Source organism: Ambystoma mexicanum, chromosome 10 (assembly GCF_040938575.1).
Source record: "Ambystoma mexicanum isolate Mex_15411 chromosome 10, UKY_AmexF1_1, whole genome shotgun sequence".
Classification (NCBI taxonomy): domain Eukaryota; kingdom Metazoa; phylum Chordata; class Amphibia; order Caudata; family Ambystomatidae; genus Ambystoma; species Ambystoma mexicanum.
The window spans coordinates 1,317,316,036-1,317,333,303 of record NC_090932.1 but is presented as its reverse complement, the minus strand read 5'-3'; the positions used below and the strand labels follow the sequence as shown (position 1 = coordinate 1,317,333,303).

The following is a 17,268-nucleotide window of genomic DNA, read 5'->3' as shown; positions in this document are numbered from 1 at the left end:
GGTAAGCATGAACCAACATGTGTTACTCCCTCTGTCCCCACAGGCCATCCCGTCCCCCTGTGATGTTCCCTTGTGCCCCCCATTCTCGCACACAGGTGTTGCCTGTTTTGCTTGATTCTTCTACCCTGCTCCCCCCTCACCCCACTCAAGCCTACTTCTGCAGGAGTCTGTCTTGATACATTCTGGTTTCACCGTCTTGTGGCCAATGCTGGATTTTAATGTTATGGACTTCATTAATTCACGGTGCGTCACCCTTTCTCAACTCTCATGTTGAACTTCCTTTGCATCTTGTACTCATAGTAGCCCTGAATCATGCTGTTCCATCTTCATCTTGTATCCTGGCTTGCAACACTATGTGTTACTACTGACTTCTGCAATTGTATTCACTCTCCCCTCTTGCTTCTCCACTCTTTTTGACTGCTAACTCTCTATTCTCTCCTCCTTTCCCTTCTCCCTTTTCCTATCTCCTCCCCTTAGTTTCTTTTATGCACTTACTCTATCAGAATTGTCCCTGGACCTAGTATGATAGCAACCTCCTCTGTCTTCTCCCCTTACTGGTTTTGTCCTCCCCACCGCCCCCTCCAGCACTATCTGAAATGTCGTCAGGCCTAGTATGATAGTCGCTTGTTTTGTTCCTCCCCTACCTTTCTGCACCCCTCTTCCTCACTTCTCGTTTTTCTTCAGCTCTAGCAGACATGTCGTCAGGCCTAGTACGGTAGTATAAGATTTATACAAGCATACTGTTAAGGATTTATCCTGCGCATTCATGAATGTACTAAAAAAAAAAAGGTGGATATCACATTAAGGGATTTGGGGCTGGCACACATTAAACAGACCAAATAAGATTAATCAAATCATTCGGGGGAACGAATGGGCCAATACAACAAACGTGGTGGCAAATTCCAAATTGTATAGTCAGGCTTCCTCAGTGTGGACATTTTTTCCAGAAATTGAATGTTACTTGATCAAATATTCCTCGAAAGACACAGAATTCATTTATGCGTTTTAGAATGAATGCAATGCTCACCAATCAAATAAGGAACAATACAACTGAGGACTGGAAATGGTGTAGATTTTGTAAATGTGAGGGAGTTGAGGAAACAATACAACACATTTTACTTATCTGTTAAGTCAAAGAATTGCTTATTTTGCACAATTTGTTTGTTCAACTGCTTCTGTCGATAGAGAATTAATTTGGAATAGACTATTGCACGAAGGGACTACAATTCTGATTACACGTGTGACTACTTTCTTGAAAAACATATGCAATCTCTGCTAAGATGCCTACTTGTTAATAATCTTGTCATGATAATGATTTACATGGTAGAAAGTTCAATATGTCTAGGATGCGGAAGATTTATTTTTTTATTTAAATGCATTCAAGGAAAATGAAGTTTTAGCCTATTACAGAAGCATGAAATATGATGAAAATAATTTTTTAAGGAACAAGTACTAATGATAAATATATTTTGTTATATGTGGTTTTATGTAAACATAATTGTATATCATTTTGTAAAGGTTTATGATAAACCAACACAAATAATAATTTAAAAAAATAATCGATGGGAGAAGGAAGCCCTTTTTTCATTTTATGCTTATTTCCCTTACTTACAAATTACTTACACGCAAAATAAAGTGGAACCGTTTACTTTTTAGTACTTGGTGTCTAAAACATGGAGCATGCTCGAATGCAGAGCCAGTCAGTAACTGTACTCAATGGCTGTAGCCAGTGTCCATGAAAAATTTAGACAAGTAGACCTACATGATGCAGAGATTGAGGAGTTGCGATTCAAGAATGGTTAGTAGGGGCCAAGACTGGATGCATAAAGGAATGCAGGAGACAGTAGCTAACACTATCTAGCTCCAAGATCAGTAATCCTATCAGCACATTCCTGGGCCTAGCCAGCAAAACTCTTACCTCACCATCTCTAGCAGTTCAACCACACCTCATTGCCAGTGCTTGAAATGGTCAATTTCTGAGAGATTGCAGAGCAGTCCAATACCAGCACTGCATTGGGAATAACATGACTGGCTGTATCATTGTTAAAATGCCCAAGATTGTGCAGACACTGACAAGGCCCGTCCCTTGGCCTTGTCAAAAGGGGGCGGGAACCCCTCTTAGCCAGGGAAGGGAGGCCTACCATTGAGAACTCCAGTGCCAGTCCAACCCCTGAGGCTGACTGCGGCAGTCGAGACCCAATTCCTGCCCCCCGCACCCTGCCCATGCCAGCCTGTTTCTATGCAACCCACAACTAAAAACCATGTCTCCATTACAAAATGCTTACTAGTATTTTTGTCATTCTTTTAGAGAAAGATCAGTCAGTCGAGCAGAAACAGAGGGTGAGTCTTGAGCCAGCGCTATGCACAGCTGTAACCCAAAGGTCACCAACCCATACCAGCACCCACTACCCGAAGAGAACGAATTAAGACACAAGGGGAAGTGTGCCATCAAGACAGACCAACACTGCAAACCCCTACAGGTCACAATAGCGAGAGCAAATCTCTAAGCGTCGCCACAGTCATATGTGGCAGGCGGAGGAACCACACTGTGATGGCGATAAACAGCAAGTACGCAAAAGGACTTGCAAAATCCTGAGCCCACCAGAGACAAAAAAGGGGGAACCCCTCACTCACTCCATGAGGCTTACCACAGGCACAGCCAAAAGGAGCATGAACTGGAACATTAACCCTGCTGACTGCAATACATGTTGCACGTCAAGGCCATGTGGAAGTGGGTGGGGCTAAGTCCCCTATTCTTTTCAACTTGGCTGCTTTCAAATCATCTTGGCAGGGGAAGAGAAGGCCAGATGGTGTAGTAGTGTAGATGAAGGCTGAGTAGTGGGGAGGAGGGCTAGAATAATATCAAAAGGTGGAGGCAAGGAGGCAGAAAGACGCTAGAGGGACAACACAGAGGGGGTGGGGATGAGTGATGAGTGTAGAGAGAGGTCAGGGGAGAAAGGGAGTGCAGAAGAACCACCTACCTATCTAACTAAACCTAGTAGAAGCCAGATTTAGACAGTAGGGATTAGTTTTCAGCTGCTGCTAACTTGGGGTCAGGGACTAAAGGAGCGAGAGAGAGGGAGATCCCAAAGGCCCATTACAATTTCAATAAAAACTGTTGAACTGGCCGAGGGTTGGAGTCATTCTTGTGCCATCTGTAACAATACTAAGTTTGGTTTACCTGGAGCCAGGGATGGCTCAGAGCTTCTTTTGTTGTATATCGTTTCTTTGGATCAACCACCAAAAACTTCTTCACTAGATCTAGAGCTGAAAAGATAAAGGTTTAAATACGAGTTAAAAACTGTATAAACAGTATGAAATAATATGTCCTATAATGCATGCTCTTACAGTTATGAAGTGCTAACAAAGCAAGATAATTAAGATGGTGCGATTTCAATAGGCAATAATTAAATAGAAGCACTCAGAAAAACACATTTTCGTATAACTTATGTTGAGAATCAAATACCTTGCCTGTCCTGCAGGTGAATGTGGTTTACACATTTATTACTTCCAAGCCACGCACCTCGTAACCCATTCACATGCATCATAAGTGCATCAAGTGCTGCTGCTAGCGTTCATGGGCAAAAAAACAAGGAAAGTCTTCTCTGGCACACAGGGTAGAATTATTTTGAAGTTATCTATGCCGCACAGAGTTGCAATATGGACCGAAAAGTGGTTGTAGGGAAGGTTTACATACAACAACCTGTCTAAACATGTGGGTACTATATGTTAATTTGTATTGTATTTATAATTTAAGTAATGTGCTTAGAACAAACATTATGAAAGGTCAAAGGGCAGGCGAAAGTCACATTGCTTGCTGCTTTACGATAATGCAGTGGAGGGTCGGTTAATGGTGCTCTCTACATGTAATGCTCCCAACAGCATTGATTATGAAGTGCCTAAACACCAAGTTACAATTAGGAACAAGTTACTTACCTGTAACTACTGTTGTTCTGCAGCATGGCTCTGGTATGGATTCACATGCTCATGAATATTCCCCGTCAGGCTGGGAATCCTCGGTAAAGAAAAAAATCAGTTTCATTTCTGAACTATCTTTCTACTAGTAACCAATCACTGGTCTCTGGGTCATACTGCCCCCAGCTTATGACTGCCCTCTACCTAAGCCCATCCTCTGGCAGCCATCTTCAGATTTGGTAGCACGTAAAGTGGCAGTAGGACCAAGAGAAGAGCCGCAGAGGGGTAGGCGGGAGGGTTCGCATGTGAATCCATGCCAGACCAATGCTGGAGAACAACAGTTACATGTAAGTAACTTGTTCCTTCTCCTGCATGGGGTCTGGCATGGATTCACATGCTCATGAATAAAGAATACATAGCAGTACCACATCACACAACCATGGAAGGTGGCAAGACTCAACAGAAGCAATGGCCTCTTTCCTCTGGAACATTCACCTGCCGACGCAGGACCAGTCACAGACTCCCTCAGTCACTCGCCAGCATCCTCTGCAGAGCCCTCTCCTAGGGTCGAGTGCAGACTCTGAATCTTCAGGGTTCTCCGATGAGGAAGGATGATGCCCAATCCTCCTCATGTTTCCACTTTATAGGGCTTGTCAATAGCTCCTTGGTACTTCTCATGACGCCTGTGTGCCACCTTATCTCAGTACTAGCAGTGAGTAATCCTCATGTTTTCGGTGCTCTTCTTAGTCCTAGTATTTTCTGTTTTGGCTTTACTCAAGGTACTGCAATAATACATTGGTCTACTCTCAATATAGTGGTTTGAAATGGAGGGTGGGGTGGGGCTAAGGAATATGTGGGTGTGACGATCAACAGGCTGTATCCCAGCTGGTCATCCTTATCCCCAGAGGGGAGACCCTCCCCATAAGGCCCTTCCACATTAAACCACCCCTAAGGGGCATACTGGGTAGCGACAGCGCCTCCCTAGCTTCATGAGAAAGGGCACCCCCTCCCCGAGGAGAAGTGACAACACCTGGCGAATCGTCACAATATGTTATTGTGATATAATGACAAAGGAAACGTATCAGCTTGGTACTGTTAAGAGTAAGAATCTAAGAGGAATAAAGAATGCTTGTCTATCATTAACTGAGATGAAGAAGCCAAGAAGAGTTATGATGAACGTGGCCCAAACAAAGGAAGGGCTTTCCTGAGTAGCCAGGGAAGCCTCAGCAGTGCTTCATAAAAAGAGAAGGGCAGAAGAAGGAAGCGAGACTCTGGAGATTCAAACCGCCGATCAAGGAGGCTGGGAGGACAAGGTACTTATCTGTAACTATTGTTCTCCAGCATGTGTCTGGCAAGGATTCACATGCTCATGAATATTCCCCGTCAGGCTGGGAATCCTCAGTAAAAGAAAAACAGTTAACTTCACTTACAAACTGTATTTCTCCTTTAAACAATCACTGGCCCTTGGGTCATACGGCCCCCATCCAATGACAGTCCTCTCCCTAGGCCCCTCCTCTGGCAGCCATCTCCGCAGAGGGATAGGCAGGAGGGTTCGCATGTGAATCCATGCCAGACCCATGCTGAAGAACAACAGTTACAGGTAAGTAACTTGTTCCTTCTACAGCATGGGGTCTGGCATGGATTCACATGCTCATGAATAAAGAATACATAGCAGTACACTCATGCACAACCACGGGAGGTGGCAAGGCTCAACATATGCATCTCTTACCCCCCTCACCAGGCTCGCCTTCAAGTGAACAGGTTGCGCAGCACGGCTTGGCCGACGCAGTAGAATTTCGTGAAGGTGTGTCGACCTCCAAATAGCATCCCTGCAGATGTCCAGCAGGGGCACCCCAGACAGGAACGCAGTTGTAGCAGCGATCGCTCTGGTGGAATGGGCTCTCGGACGGCCAGGCAGCGGTCGGTTTGCCAACCATTGACAGTGGGTGATGCACCTGGAAACGGAAGCCTTGGAGAGGGCCTTCCCATGGTTCACAGGGCCAAAGTTCACAAAACGTTGAGGTTTTCTGAAAAAACTTTGTGCGGGCCACATAAAACTTCAGCGTTGTAGCCACATCCAGCAAGTACAAAGTCCATTCAGCCAGAGACGAAGGAGTCAGAAAAAACACTGATAACACCAAGGGCTTGTTTAGATGAGTCTGCCGGCACCTTGAGCATGGAGGGGCACGTCCGCAGCACCACCCTCGTCTCATGGAAAGTCAAGTAAGGTGGTTTACAGGAGAGGGCCTGGATCTCTCCCACTCGTCGTGCGGAGTTGATGGCCATGGGAAAAGCAGTTTTCTACGACAAAAACTTGAGTGGTGCAGAATGCATAGGCTCGAATGGAGGTCCCATGAGCGTAGAAAGCACCACATTGAGCTCCCACGCCGCGGCCGGAACCTTCACCGGCGGGAACGAGCGGAATAGTCTCTTGACGAATTCCCTGACCAAGCGGTGCAGCCACAAGGATGGTTGTCCTGGATCTGGTGTAGCGGGAGAGAGCCGCCAGATGAACCTTGCTGGAAGCGTGGGCCAGCCCCGACTTGTCCAACAACAGCAAATTTGGAAGTTATTGAAGGTTGTTGAAGGTTATGGAAGCCTTGATCCTCAGCGGGTAGGTCTTCTGGGAACAACTCCAAACAGCAAATCTCTTCCACTTAAGTCCGTAGCATTTCAAAGTAGACTATGCTCTAGCCTTGGCGAGAACTTCCTTGTAGTCCGCCGGGAGATCGTAGCCACTGAATTCTAACGCTGCAGGAGCCAGTCCTTCAGGTTCAGAGACCCAGGATCGTGGCGAAGAATGGCACCTCCTTCCCTGGCGAGAAGATCCACGACCACTGGCAGCTTGACTGGTGGAGACGCTGACATGCTGAGAAGGTCCGGATGGCAGATCTGCCTGGGCCACGCCGTTGAAATGAGGATCATTCGGCACTGTGAGTGGACTGATGACTTGAACTAACAACGGAGGGAACGCATACAGAAAGAGGCCTTCCCACAGGAATGAGACTGCGTCCCCCATGCTCCCCTGCTGGGGAAATCTGCTGGCAAACCTCCGGCACTTGGTGTTTGTCACTGTTGCAAACAAGTCGATCTGGGGATTGCCCTATCTGAGCAGCCGGTTCTCCACTAGGTCCTGCTGAATTTCCCATTTGTGGCAAGAGTGAAACTCCATGCTCAGGGAGTAGGCGACCGTGTTCTTTACTCCTGCCAGATGAAACAGGATAAGGAACATCCCTTGGGTGACGGCCCAGTGCCATAAATCCTGTGACTCTTCGGAGAGCACCAGCGACCTGGTGCCCCCCTGTTTCCTGATGTAAAACATTGTGGTGGTATTGTCCGTAAGACCCGCACCACCTTCCCCTTGAGGGACGGCAGGAACGATTTGAGGGCCCAAAACAGTCTGTAGCTCCAGAATGTTGATGTGCAATGTCTTTTCCTCCAGCAGCCACAGGCCGCTGGCATAAAGACTTACCGTCTCCTGATGTGGTGGGGCATGGAAATCCGCGCCCCTGGTGAGAGAGTGCATGCCCACCATATCGCCTGACGGAACCCCCTCGCCAAGGGCGATCTTGTCCTGGAAGTTTCCGGCCACCTGAATCCAACGTGCGTCGAAGAACTCCTGCAGTGGCCACATCCATCACCTGCAGAGTCGGATGAGATAAATTCATGACATCATGCCGAGCAGAGACTTGATGGTCCTCACCATGGCGATTGTGAAAGCGAGCAGCCGTTGCACCTTGCCAGGATGGCCACCACTCTCTCTCCACTGACGGTGACACCAGGCATGACACTGTGTTGAGCCTGGATCAAAGAAACAGTGCGTCCTGCGATGGAGTCAAGCAGGACTTTGCATAGTTCACTGAGAAGCCCAGATCCGTCAGTATACAGACGGTCCTCGCGGTGTGGTCGACAGCGATGTCCTGCCAGCTGGCCCGGATGAGCCAGTCGTCGTAGATGTGGATACCTTGTAGTCGTTGATGCGCTGCCACTGGCGTCAGGCACTTGGTGAAACACCTTGGCGCTGACTTAAATCCGAAAGGAAGGGCCTTGAATTTGTAAGGCTGCCCCGGAACGACGAAGCGCATACAATTGCGGTGTCCCTTGTGAATTGGGATGTGGAAGTATGCATCCTCCAAGTTCAGCGACGACAGTCTCCCTCTTCGAGCTGTCTGAGCACATGCTGAAGGGTGACCATCCGAACTTTTGAGACTTGATGTATATGTTTAGTCGTCGGAGGTCAAGGATGGGCCTCCAGCACCTGGTTTTTTTCACAAGGAAGTACCTTGAGTAAACTCAAGGTACTTCCTCGTTCCAGCCTGACCCAGAAGGGCATCCAGAAGCAGCCTATAAAAAGGGGAACTACTAAAATGCCAGGTCCCTCGTTGCCCACGCAACTGAAATCGCAGACACCATACTGAATAACAATCTTGACTTCCTTGCTATGACAGAAACTTGGCTGCACGACACAGCAGGCCCGTCCATAACCCCAGCTGTCCCTGAAAATTATTCCATCCTCAGAGCTGACAGACCTAATGCTTGAGGAGGAGGAACAGCCATTATCTTCAAATCCACCCTTAACATGAGATTAGCTACCTCTTTTCTTCTAGCATCTTGTGAACTTCTTTTAGTCAAGCTCCAAACATTGCCTAAAAATACCTTACCATCCACCTAATCTACAGGCCTCCAGGGTCCTCTACGGTCTTTCGAAGAAGACATCACATCACTAGCAGCCGACACCACCAAACCCATGGCGCAAAACATTATCCTAGGTGATTTCAACCTTGGCTACAATGACATCCATGACCTACATGCCACCACTCTAGCTAATTTACTATCTGAACAAGGCTTCACACAAATAAGTGCCAAATCCACCCATGAGAAGGGCAGGCTACTTGAGTGGGCAGCAGACCTTAATTGCAATATCACCCTTAAGATTCCACACCACTCGTGTGGTCCGACCATTACCTCATCTCCTTAGAAATTAATGTCAATAACCAGGAGCTGAAAAAGTCCACTATCGCACCACCCTGTCTCACTAGGAACAAAGGCAATATTACAGCTGAGACTATAATACCATTAGTAGTCCCCATACTCAACGCATTACCTGCCATTAACCACCCTAACCTGCTGGTTGACATTAACAATAACTCCATGACCAAAGCTATAGACACTCTTGCCCCATTAAAATTGCGCAAAAGTAAACCTAGAGCACATTTGAACTCCTGGTTCACTCCTGAACTTAAAGTAAAGTACTGAAAAAAGAAAACTGGAAAAACTCTGTAAATCCAACCCCTCCTCTGAAAACGAAATTAACCTAACCATTTTCACTGCCACCTACAAAAATGAGATAATCTGCTCCAAAAAAGAAGCCTTCAATGACGGAATAAGCCAAGCACGATCCAGTACTAAAGAATTATTTAACATCCTAAGAGAGCTACAAAACCCTAACCCACCTGCAGATACTTGCACCAAGGATAAACCGTGGTGCACTAGCATACAAAATGCTCTAACAAAATGAATGGGCTCCAGACCAAAATAGCTGACAAAAGACTCCAACTTACCATAGGCAATCCAACTATTCCGACCTCACCTTCCACTGAATACCTTAATTCAGGCTTCAAATTTAACAAGGTATCCATACCTGAATTTCCAAAAATTATAGCATCTCTAAAACCATCTAATTGTAAAGGCGACAGCTGCCCTGCTCAGATCATAAAAGATGCAGCTAGAGATCTAGCCCCCTTCATCACCAAACAACCTGAAACAGTCCTGGGTTCTCCCATTACTCAAGAAACAAACGTTAGACCCAACTATACCTACCAATTATAGACCGATTATGACAGTCACCTTCTTACTGAAAATCTTGCAGAGTTGCATACCTGCAAATTCAAGACTATCTAGAAACTAATCAATTACTCGGAACCCATCAATCTGGCTCCAGACCTCAGCACGGAACAGAAACTGCCCTTGTTGACCTCAAAAGTCAGATTGACAAGTTAAAAGACAAAGGCGCCATCCTACTTCTCCTGGACCCATCGGCTGACTTTGATCTGGTAGATCATAAAATATTATGCAATCACCTGTCATCGGCAGCACACTTCTCCAACTGCGCAGTCACATGGATCCAATCGTTCCTTGCAAATAGAACAATGCATGTCATTTCTCCTACTGCTGCGGCTTACCAGATTCCCATCACTTGCAGAGTCCCACAAGGCTCCTGCGTATCGCCCACTTTGTACAATATTTTTACAAAGCCACTATTCGACAAACTGGACCGTCTGGGTGTCACCTACACTAATTACGCAGACGACACCCAGATACTCCCATCACTATCAGGCACTTATTACACAGATGTATGCCTGATAAACGAAGTCTACTCTATCATTCAGGCATGGATGGCCACACATGGCCCCTGTCTGAATTAGACAAGACTGAGTTGCTCTTAGTAGGCTCATCCAACAACCTTCTAAAACTCAGTCCCAACTACACACGTATCCTCATTGATGGGAATAATATACCTTTCGCCAAAAATGTAAAAACTTTAGGTTTTTACGTCAATGCCCACGCTAATATATCCAAACAGGTAAACATGACCGCCTCCGCCACTGCCGACTCTGGCAAGCTGATCAGAGCATGCAGACCCCTACTGTCCTACAGCTGCCTCACACTGGCTAGAGCACTCATACAGTCCAAACTGGACTACTGTAATGGCCTTTACTTAGGCGCTAACAAATCCATAACAAACAAATTGCAGATTTTGCAAAACAATGTGCTTAGAGCAGCATGAAACATCCCCAGAAAAGAGCATATCTCAGCAACCAGAAAGCCTTACAAATGGCTCTCTATACAAGAGAAAATTGACTTAAAAACGATCTGCCATACACACAAAGCACTCAACCACCAAGCCCCATCATATCTCACTGACAAATCCACATGGAAACTGTCTCCCAGAACTACAAGATCTTCTAATACCTCCTGCCCGATGGTGCCTAGGTACAACCTTAAAAGAGCTGGTGGTACCAGTTTCCCTGTTCTAGCTGCACAGCTATGGAACTCACTCCCGCAGGACATCAAAACTATTCAAACGTTTGACAAATGTCGTAGTCACGTTATCACATGGCTACTCAAAAACTAATTCTACCACGCTAACGATATGTTAACGCCACATCTTACTGTTTTGGGTTTTGCTTAGATGCTCCACCCTTATTTTGACTGTTTAAAATTGTATTTCAATAATATCTTGACTGTATAAAACTGCATCTCACCTGTATAAAATGTACCATGTAACCGTTCACTCTCATCCAAGCGCCCAGATACCTCTGGGTCAGAGGCGCTATATAAATAAAATAAACTCCGGAGCTGCATTGGGACGAGCTCCATCGCTCCTTTCTCTAGCATAGCCCGCACCTCCAGCAGCAGCTGAGGGACGTGGTTTTCCTGCCGGGCCACCGGTGATATTCGGGGAAACTTCATTTGAAATTCCAGGGTGTGTCCATGGGCAAGAGTGTCCAACACCCAACGGTCGGTGGAGATGGTCATCCACACGCTGACAAAGTTCGGCAGCCGGCCTCTAACCGAGGTGCACGGGTGGGGGCCAGACGTCTCGGCCGGGTCAATCTTGCTTGGACGTCGAAGGGCCGCCTTGGGGTCCCCGGCGACGACTACGTCCTCCTCCGAAAGCCTTGGTACGGCCCCTGTTGGTTTCCTGGGCCAAGGAGCGGGAGGGCTGGCAGCAAAACGAGGAACCCCTGCCAAAACCTTTGGAAGATCCTTGGGACTTGCCTCCTGAGGGCTGAAAGGATGGCCGCGGCTGTTGAAGGATGCCCAAGGCACATGCCGTCTGTGTCCGACTTGATGGCCTGTAGGGACTCATCTACAGCCTTCCCGAAGAGATTGTGTCCATCATAAGGGCATGTCCAAAACCCTCATCTGAACGTCCTGACGAAAGTTGGTGGCCTTGAGCCAGCCACAACGAAGGCAAACGCTGTTGCCCATCTGGCGGTACCCCACGTCGGCGATGTCTGTGGCCACCGTGATCCGACACCACCTCTCCTTCCTGCAGAATTACCAATGCCTCTGACCGCTTGCCATCGGGGAGGAAGTCCAGGATTGGAGCGATCTTGAACCACAGCTCTCGGACGTAGCACACTACGATGGCAAGGGCGTTGGCGGCCTTGATGGTAGTGGCCGCAGAGTAGATAGCCAGTCGCCCCATGGCATCTAATTCCTTCCCCTCACTGTCCGAAGGGGTAGACGCCGTCGAGGAAGAAGCGCTGATGACGTCTTGGCCGCTGCTGATACCACAGAGTCCGGCGACTGTTGGGCCGGCAAGCACTTGGGCGCAAAGTCCGGCACCCTGTACTACTTCTCAAGGCGATCCCTCTTCGCCTGGGCCGTAGAAGGGTTCTTCATGAGAGACAAACCTTCTTCCCAAATGTCATCCAGGAGTGGGACCGAGAGGCTGGTCTTTCTCTTCACTTCCCGGCGCTGGTACAAGAAGGCTTCCTTCTCCTCTGAAGCCAGCTGGTAGAGTTCCGAAGCTCTGAAGATCATTGCGGGAAACTAGCCTAACCCGTCCGGCAGAGGGGGATCTGGGAGGAGGTGACGGGAGGTCCCCATCCCACCTTCTTCGTCCGTGCCCGTCGTCGTCGCAGTTTTGGGGTTGGTCTCATCCCTGGCGGGGGGAGAGGGAGGCGAGGGGTGTCAAGGAGGCAGAGGAACCTCTTCCTCTTCCTCTTCTTGGCCGGTGGTTCCTCCGTCGCGAAAGGGTCGGCCATCGCGGGCGTCACGGGAGGTACCGCCAGGGCGCAATAGGCATCCTTGTCTGTATCTCAGACACCAGAGTATGTACTGCAGAGAGAATGTCCACCGAGAGGTCTCTAGGCGGCTCCATGTCTTAAAATCACGGCAAAAATGGCAGGGGATACAAAATATTGCTGCAAAAATGCTGTGGTTTTGCTGACACAATCATGTAAAGGATGCGGGGGACATCCCCGCAACCCCTGGACCCATTATACCATTTAAGGGGAGCGGGGGACACCCCTGCAACCCTTAAATGGTATAATGGGGTACACCTTTACTGGGTCAAACCACTGCATTTTTGCCGCAATTTCTTTTACCGGCAACATTTTTGCCACGATTTTATTGACCAATACCCTCTAGGCGGCAGCTGAGGCAGAGGTGGCGGCGGAGGCGGAATAGGAAGCTGTAGTGCAGGCAAGGCGCCCAGGCCCTTGTCAACCTGCGGCTCTCCATAGTCTTCCTCAATGGTATCCTCGTTGTCACCTTCTTCTGCGCCCTCGTCGTAGGGCCTGTTCCCGACATTCTCAGCCCAGTTGCAGCCGGTACCGTACCAGGGGACAATTCAGGAGCTATCTTGATGGCTATACAGGCCCTGTGTATGGAGATAAGGACAGGGATGCCCTTACCCCCCCACCGACGACCCCGCGGAGCCTGGACCACCGGGGAGCCCACCTAACAAGCGGAGACAAGTCCATCCTCCTCTCCCCTTCCAGCCTTCACCCCCATCCCCTCCTCCGAGGATGAGACGGCGACAATGGGGACGGACGACGATGCTGGTGGCGACGGGATGTACCTCCCATCACCTTAGGTAGAGGGCAGTCATTGCCTGGGGGCAGTATGACCCAGAGACCAGTGATTGGTTACTAGTAAAAAGACAGTTCAGAAACAAAACTGAAACTGATTTTTTTCTTTACCGAGGACTCCCAGCCTGACTATGGGGAATATTCATGAGCATGTGAATCCATGCCAGCCCCCATGCTGGAGAAAGCGCCTATACACAAGCAAGTGTTTTAAAGCACTCCAGGAGGGTGGGAACATGGGGAAAAACAGTCGATCAGAGCTCTTGGGACTCTGAGGCGATAAAAGTCTCCACAGGCAGAGTAAGTGCGTAAAATACATAAAACAGTTTGAGATACAGTAAATAGGCCCGGGATCGATTCTGCAGTTTCACCAGTACAAATTAAGGGGTGAAGACCAGGGAGAACAGACAGACTATCTTCAGGCACAGTGCGTACGGATTGTGCAAGTGCATGGAGTCACAGCGAGGGTGAGTACCAAGTGCACCCAGTCGGTGGAGACTGGGGTAAGTACAGAGAGAGAGAGACTCTTGGCTTTATTTCTGAAGTGCAGAGTGTGTGGGTGGGGTGTAGGGCCCAGAGGTAAGTGGGAGAGAGGACTGGCGGGGGTGCCAGGGACCTGTGAGACTGAGGTGCACCAGGCAGCCAGTCAGCAAACTGTAAGGAAGATGAGGGGGAGAGAGGGAAAGAACAGATAACTAGGTTAGCAGGGTAGCGGGAGGTAGAAGGAAGAGGAAGGTCTTGATGAGTTTCCAGAATTTAAGAAGATCAGGGTCAAGACTGAGGGTGGCTATTCCAGAGGGATGCACCTGCTGAGGATAGGGATCTCCTTCCACTTGAAGTGTATAACGAACTAGGAAAGGGGGTCAGTAACCAGCAGCTCTCCAGATGTTTCAGACCAAGACTGATGATTTCTCATCATTAACTATGCTGGCTAAGATGGGTGGGATTTGTAGTCCAAAACACATGGAGATCCAAAGATTACAGACCCATGAACTAAGCCAAGTGGAGCATGCCAACTTGTCATTATTTGGGATTTGAATATCGCCACAACAGAGAATACAGTGTGGAGATTATCTGCTTTAACAACCAAACGTGTTCAGCTGTTGTGAAACCAAGAGACAACAGTTTCATTTAGTCTGGCAAGTGGTCTTTAGATGTCAGTTCAAATACTCAAAAGAAGAGACAGCTTGCATTCCTGTGCACACTGTTCCAAAGGACTGCACCCACGTAGGGCAATAGTTAAATGCAACACTCCATAGAATACAATGCAAAAATCATAATCCTTTGGATGTCCTATAGGTAGTTTTATACATCCTAATAAAGACTCGATAGAGAAGGGGTTGCGTGCATTTTAATGCACACTTGCTTGTGCGCCTTCTTAATTGCATGCACTTCCAACTGCACAAAAACTGTGATGGAAAATGGTAGGTCTAGGATTGTAATGGGTTATTTAGAACACACTGAATACCCAGAAGTTTCTAAGCGCGGACGCCGGGATCGAACCTTTGATGCTCCGCATCATCTTGCTTCCAAGACGAACACGTTGCCCCTGAGCTATCCTGCTGAGACAAATGGTTGTGGGTAAATGCATGTCTGCATGGAGATGAGAACGTCAAAGTTCATAACTGTAGTGACTACTGTACTCCTAGTCCATAGTCACCCGTTCCTCCATACTTCCAGGATGTAATCCCAACAGCAACGCGACTGGAGAACTCCCTGCAGCAGAATTCAGAAAAGCTGACAGACCAGTGTCAAAAGGGGATACACCCAGGGGGGGGGGGGGGGGGGGGGGGTGGGGGGGGGGTCACAAGTGTGTTGCAGAGGTAAGGGTACAACCACAGACTGGCCTCTTCCTCCACGCATTCCTCAGCTCCCAATCACTCATCCAGAGTGAGCGATACTTATTAGCGTAGAAAAAGGTGGTGCACTATAGACAAAGGGGACAGAGAACAGTATTCAACCAACGTACTCTTACATCCCGTACCCTTTCCTTCATACTTGTGGCAGCCTACTAACCAACACAGAGGAGAGGATTAAAAAAAAAAAAAAAGGAACAAATGAGGCAAAAGAAAGATGTTCTGCAGAAACACTTGGCCAACCATGGCATCCACCCTGGTGCTTGCATGCATGTGAAAAAAGCACAAATCTGGTTTGTAAGCAACAGACCAGTGTCAAAAGGGGATACACCCAGGGGGGCGTGGGGGGGGTCACAAGTGTGTTGCAGAGGTAACAATGGAGATGCGATAGGAGAGGGGTGGGGGGAGGACAATGGAGGTGGGGTGGGGACTCCAGAGAGCGAGAAAAAGGGTTGAGTAGTGGAAACAGTAATTGGCAAGATGTCCTTCCTGAAGTAGAGGATGAAGGAGGCCAGTCTTCTCTGCTTGTGCAACTTGTTCCAAAGACCAGGTGCATAGCAGGAAATTGCCTGCTTCCACGCTTGCAATTCTTGGTTTCAAGACTTGTGGCTTCTGGTGGTGCACTTTCAGCTGCTGCTGGTGAGTTTCTCCAGCAAGTAGAATGGCATTTTGGTTGTGTGCTTTTTGATGAGCCAGTCTTACACATGTGCACATGAAACACTAGCTTGTGCTGCCCCTTCTGGATGGGGCAATGTAGTCCAATTTTCTTAGTCTAGTCCTATGCGGTGGCGTGCTGCAGCATGCTGAACAGCTTTCAGAGGAGGCATCTGGGACTCCTGCGAGTAGGGCGTTGCCACAGTCCAGGTGGAAAAGGACCATGGAATAGACCAATGTTCTGAAACTCGGGACAGAGATCAAAAGCTTGACTTAATGGAGGAGCGCAGGCTGGTAGCATGCTGCTTAGGTCTTCTTGGCGATATGGGTTTTAAATGAGCGGTACAGTCTAAAGTAAAGCAGAGACATTTTGCACTGTGCAAGAGCTAAAAAGCATAAATCCATCGAGCTTCAGGTCAACCAAGCAATTCTGGACATGGGCACGCTTGATTAGGATTCTAAGGAAAATTAATTAGGTCTTTGTAGGGTTGAACCTCAGGTAGCTGTTTGACATCTAGGCTTGTATGAAAGGAAGTGCTGGAGTTGGTGAATGCCATGGATGCAACTGAACTTTAGGTAAAGTGCTCACTCATCTTCTTATTGGTGTATCTTGATGTACATGCAGCACAAAGATCCTCCAGGAGGTTCCAAGTAGAGGTTGAAGAAGACGGGACAGGATGGAGCCTTGTGAAACTCTGCAAGTTACTGCCATTTATTGGAGCCCATCTGGATGAGATGCATCAATCTCATAATGCTTCTAAAACACAGGTAGAGTGGAAGGAGTACACAGCTGTACAAATTTGATCCAGCGTTATGTGCCTTTGGAAATCAACCAAACCTGCCTGCACCCAAAGAGATGTGAATGTAAACCTTTTGTTACATTTCAGAATGCAAGACAGCGCTCATCTGTCGATGTCGTGGACACCTCGGGAGGTGCAACCGTCCATGTCAAAGCCACATTGATTATCTCAACTGCCTGATCTGCTCATTAAATGCCCTTACAATATTAAGATTAAGACCTATTCACTGGCCCGATCGGAGGGCCACAAGAAAAGCTGTTTTGTATATAACCAGACTGATATCTGCCAACACCATCGGTTTAAAGGGCATGTAGACATTAGGGTGAGAACCAGAATAAGATCCTGTTTAGTTGAGGATTGACCACCTAGAAAAGCATGCAAAGCTCATTCAAGTGTCCTGTAGAATTATTTTTTACTGCAAAATTCAGTCAGTATTCGGGC

The 17,268-nt window shown here is 47.9% G+C and overlaps 1 protein-coding gene across 2 annotated transcripts in view; it reads right to left on the bottom strand.

The window, feature by feature from the left end:
• The window catches only part of CHEK2 (checkpoint kinase 2), an 816,762-nt gene that overhangs the window by 138,780 nt on the left and 660,714 nt on the right, over nt 1-17,268 (bottom strand). For both annotated transcript variants that reach the window (XM_069619359.1, XM_069619360.1), the window contains one exon: nt 3,182-3,267. In XM_069619359.1, the coding sequence (XP_069475460.1) occupies nt 3,182-3,267 (86 nt within the window). The remainder of the gene's footprint in view (nt 1-3,181; nt 3,268-17,268) is intronic.